Source organism: Branchiostoma floridae, chromosome 1 (genome assembly GCF_000003815.2).
Source record: "Branchiostoma floridae strain S238N-H82 chromosome 1, Bfl_VNyyK, whole genome shotgun sequence".
Classification (NCBI taxonomy): Eukaryota; Metazoa; Chordata; class Leptocardii; order Amphioxiformes; family Branchiostomatidae; genus Branchiostoma; species Branchiostoma floridae.
In genome coordinates this window covers 18,934,300-18,937,971 of record NC_049979.1, presented here as the reverse complement: position 1 = coordinate 18,937,971, position 3,672 = coordinate 18,934,300, and the positions used below count along the sequence as shown (strand labels likewise).

Here is a 3,672-nt window from a genome sequence, read left to right as displayed (position 1 = left end):
GGGGTGTATTATGGCCGTGGATCTAGTTTCTCGGTACCATCATTTGCATCTTTATTTTCTACAAGAGGCGTTTTGATCGATTGGCCAATTAAGGTCGAAGAGGTTTCGGAGGGTAAGTCATAACATATCATTAAGATCATTTCTTGCTCCAATCTTTAAAACTATGATAGTCTCCTGTCAACAACCTCAAGGACAATCATCCATACCTTAGTTATCACCTCGATCAGGTCGTGTCTTGAATAAGGTTGTTCATGGCCCGGAGAAACTTTGGTAATGTTTTTGCTGTCGTTAATGTTCGAATTCTTGTTCTCGTTAACTGTGTGGTTTGTTGACATGTTCTCTTTTACACAACAGAAGGGTTATCAAAATTACTACATTTGAGAGTAAAATTACTACATTTGAGACCAAAATTACTACATTTAAGAGCAAAATTAGTACATTTGTTAGAGATGAAACCTTCCCGGTGACAGGGAGTATAGAATGTTTGTATGGTTGATTTTGTTTGAACCTTTATCTATTCATGATAAACTTAAATCGACCCGGCATGCCGCCTTTCATTGAGGTCATGAGGTAAGGGTCAGATGAAATATAACAGAGATGAAGATTAGAGTCCTACAATATCTATCAACATATATCATTACATATACATGGTACATATAGTAGAGCGAAAGCTCAGGGTCATAGTTGCTCGTTTTGGTCATTTCTTGTCAGGTTGAAGTGGGGGAGGGGGGCCATGCGATTTGATGGGAATGGCTCCCTTACCGCAAACTATGTCATCGGTTGCAATCCCTAAATTCTACCGTCGTATTAATCCGTGCAAACTTATGACTAATCACTCTAACATTTAGAATATTTGGGTTTGTTGTTTCTTCCTGTCGCAAATTATGACCTATCCACCTTTCCTCCCACTGGTTTTTCGTCTTTTTTTTCGTACTATCTGCTGCTAGCGTTGTCGACCCACGCATGAGTCGTGGGCGACTGACCCTACGACCGGACACTCCCAACTCTCATCCTGTTTTCTGTGAACCCAACTGATGTTTACTGTGTACCCAATTATGCCAAATACTTTTTGTCAGCTTGGATATGAGATTATTCGCTCTACACACCATATTTACAAACTAGTAGTAAAAACATTGACCGCAAAAGTCCACTTCTCTGAATTTATTTGTACAAAGTTCTGACAAACAAAAACAATTATTTGTCATCGCTGCCGACTAGTAGCACATATAGTACATATTCTACAAATATAAAACTATTCTTTGAGGCAGGAAGTTACTATGGACAATGATCCACTACTTGTACGATGGCAGAGTGTTGTTGAAAACACAAATACCACACTGTCTTGGATAAATATACAGTAGAAAAACACAGCTCGAACGGAAAATATGTACAAAGATTTGTAGCGGATATAAACATATCCACCCGGAAGAGATAGTTGAAATGTGTATTCACAAAAGAATGCGTTACTCCTATTTTGGCATGTCGCTTTTTCTAGCTACGGCCCCTCCCCTTCCGTGTGTACGAAAGCTTGGGACCGTGCACCTGGTCTGAGCAATACACGTAGCTACGGAGGTGAAATATTTGGCCTTTCGACGGAAAAAAATTCCTAAACTACTGCTGCTGCGGGTGAGGTAGTTTGTCCAAGGAATTAAAAACAACTAGTACTGGTCTAGCCAATCTTTGTACAGATTGTTCTCAATCTTACAGAGGAAGAAGAGTACCTGATCTGTTAGGTACACACAGTCAGTAGTGCGAGCAGTTGTTTGGGTCATTGGCATGCGCCAGAGCGACTCGGGTAGTGTCCGTAGTACGCCGAATCGCGTCTTGTCGAAACAACAGACAGTTTTCACAGTTTTTAGAAGCTTCATTCAGTCCCTGGCTCCGCCCTTTGTCCCTGGCGTCGTTGGTTGACAGCGCACGACAATGTAGAATGAAATAACACGGGTGATTTTCTGGCCAGCAGTTTGGCAAATTGAGTCCCGGTCGTCTCACCTTAGCGCGGGTCACGCCCCCTCCATGTGCTCCTCCTTGACGTCGACATCGCAAGTCGTGCCGAAGTAGTCAGGGGGAGACGGTCTGCTCCCCATAAAAACGTCCGTGGTGGTTTGCGAAGCAGACTCGGGTTTGTAATCGCCCTGGTCCTCCGTACAGGTCGACGACCCGGACACGTTGCCGTCGTCATCGTCCTTAAGTAACTGCTGCAGTGCGCTTATGTAGTTCATAGCCAGTCTTAAGGTAGTGATTTTGGTCATCTTCCCGGCATGACTAGCATCCTGAGTCGCCGACGGCGGCAGCTTTGGCACGACGCAGCGCAGGGCCTCGAAGGCGTAGTTTATCTGGTGCATGCGGTCCCGCTCCCGCGAGTTGGCCGACTTCCGTCGGTACTTGCTGAGCGGCGGTGGCTTCTGCCGCGGCTTGGGTTTTCTCGGTTGGTGCCGACGCTTTTCCGACTCGATGATATTGAGAATGGTCTTCGGTCGCAGGTTGTAGTTGATCTCCTCGGTTGAAGAAGACCGTGTTCTCTTGACTTTGACGTCCACGGAACAGTCGCTGGACTCCGAAGACGAGCTGGCGGCGCTCCCGGGACTTCTGACCCAGGTCTCCTCAGCGCCGGAGTCCGACGCGTGCGACTCGGCGTCCTCGCTGCTGACTGACATGACTGGCTTCTCCCGTCTCTCGGCGGCGAACTCTCGCTGGCTGGTGACACCTAGATCTATCTGTGGCTCAGACCACCAAAATGTGTCCCCTCCTTCATAAGGGGTGATCGGGGCTCCCCCACCTAGTAGCAAACCTCCTGTGCCACTTAATCGTCACCTGTCGACACTGAGAGAGCGTGCCACCGTCGGCGCTGTCACCCCCGAACTGTCCCCTCAGCCTGACGAGCAGCCGTATTTATAAGCGCGCGGTTATCGGGTTCTACCATCGCCTGGTGATCACAGGAGCATGAAGTTGTCTTACATGTCACATGGGTTAAGCAGGTTTATACCTGCAGCTTATTTGCAAGCGCTGTCCGCCGGAGGCGTCTTCCTGTCAACCGTCTTCGCCCCTCCCACTCCCGGGACTAGGTGTGTGGAATACTTACCGCCTTGTTTACGCAATCTCCATACGAATCGCTGTCGACCATGCTGGCCCTTAGTGAAGAATACGAAGAGATAATTTGGACACTGTCTGCGAAACACGACAAAGCGAAGAGAGATAAAATAGGTGCAAACGTGCTAATTGCTATCTACTCGTTGTCGGATACACACTCTTTCAAGAGAAGCCGTATCCTATAGCTATAGATTGTTGAATATTCATATACATGGCAACAGGTAGCAGAAGTGATCTTACATATTCCCCTTTTTTAGAGTAGAGAAATCATGTGGAAACTTACATCGCCGTGAGGCAAAATCAGCCATAGGTGATAAACCTTCCATCAAGCGTTGTGTACGCTTCATTTAACACCAGCCCCTCGGAGTGGTAGTAGTACGTGCTTTTCCAACCCCACCTGGTGTCGTCCGGCTACCTTTACAGACGCGCCCCCTTTCATGAAAAAAGACAACGATCCGGTGGTGGATCTAAAAATATAGAGGTGATTTAAAACCTGCTGACCCCCGCTGAGATGCAGGTTTGTACTCACATCATGTACAGTATGATATATTAAAACGGCATAAGATATTGGGATGATAAATG

General features: G+C 46.7%; 1 protein-coding gene across 1 annotated transcript; it reads right to left on the bottom strand.

The window, feature by feature from the left end:
* Positions 1-1,146: 1,146 nt before the first annotated feature.
* On the bottom strand, positions 1,147-2,934 carry LOC118423323 (twist-related protein-like). Its single transcript, XM_035831445.1, has one exon. The coding sequence runs from the start codon at positions 2,655-2,657 to the stop codon at positions 2,004-2,006; it is 654 nt and encodes a 217-aa protein (XP_035687338.1). The 5' UTR covers positions 2,658-2,934; the 3' UTR covers positions 1,147-2,003.
* Between the last annotated feature and the right edge of the window lie 738 nt (positions 2,935-3,672).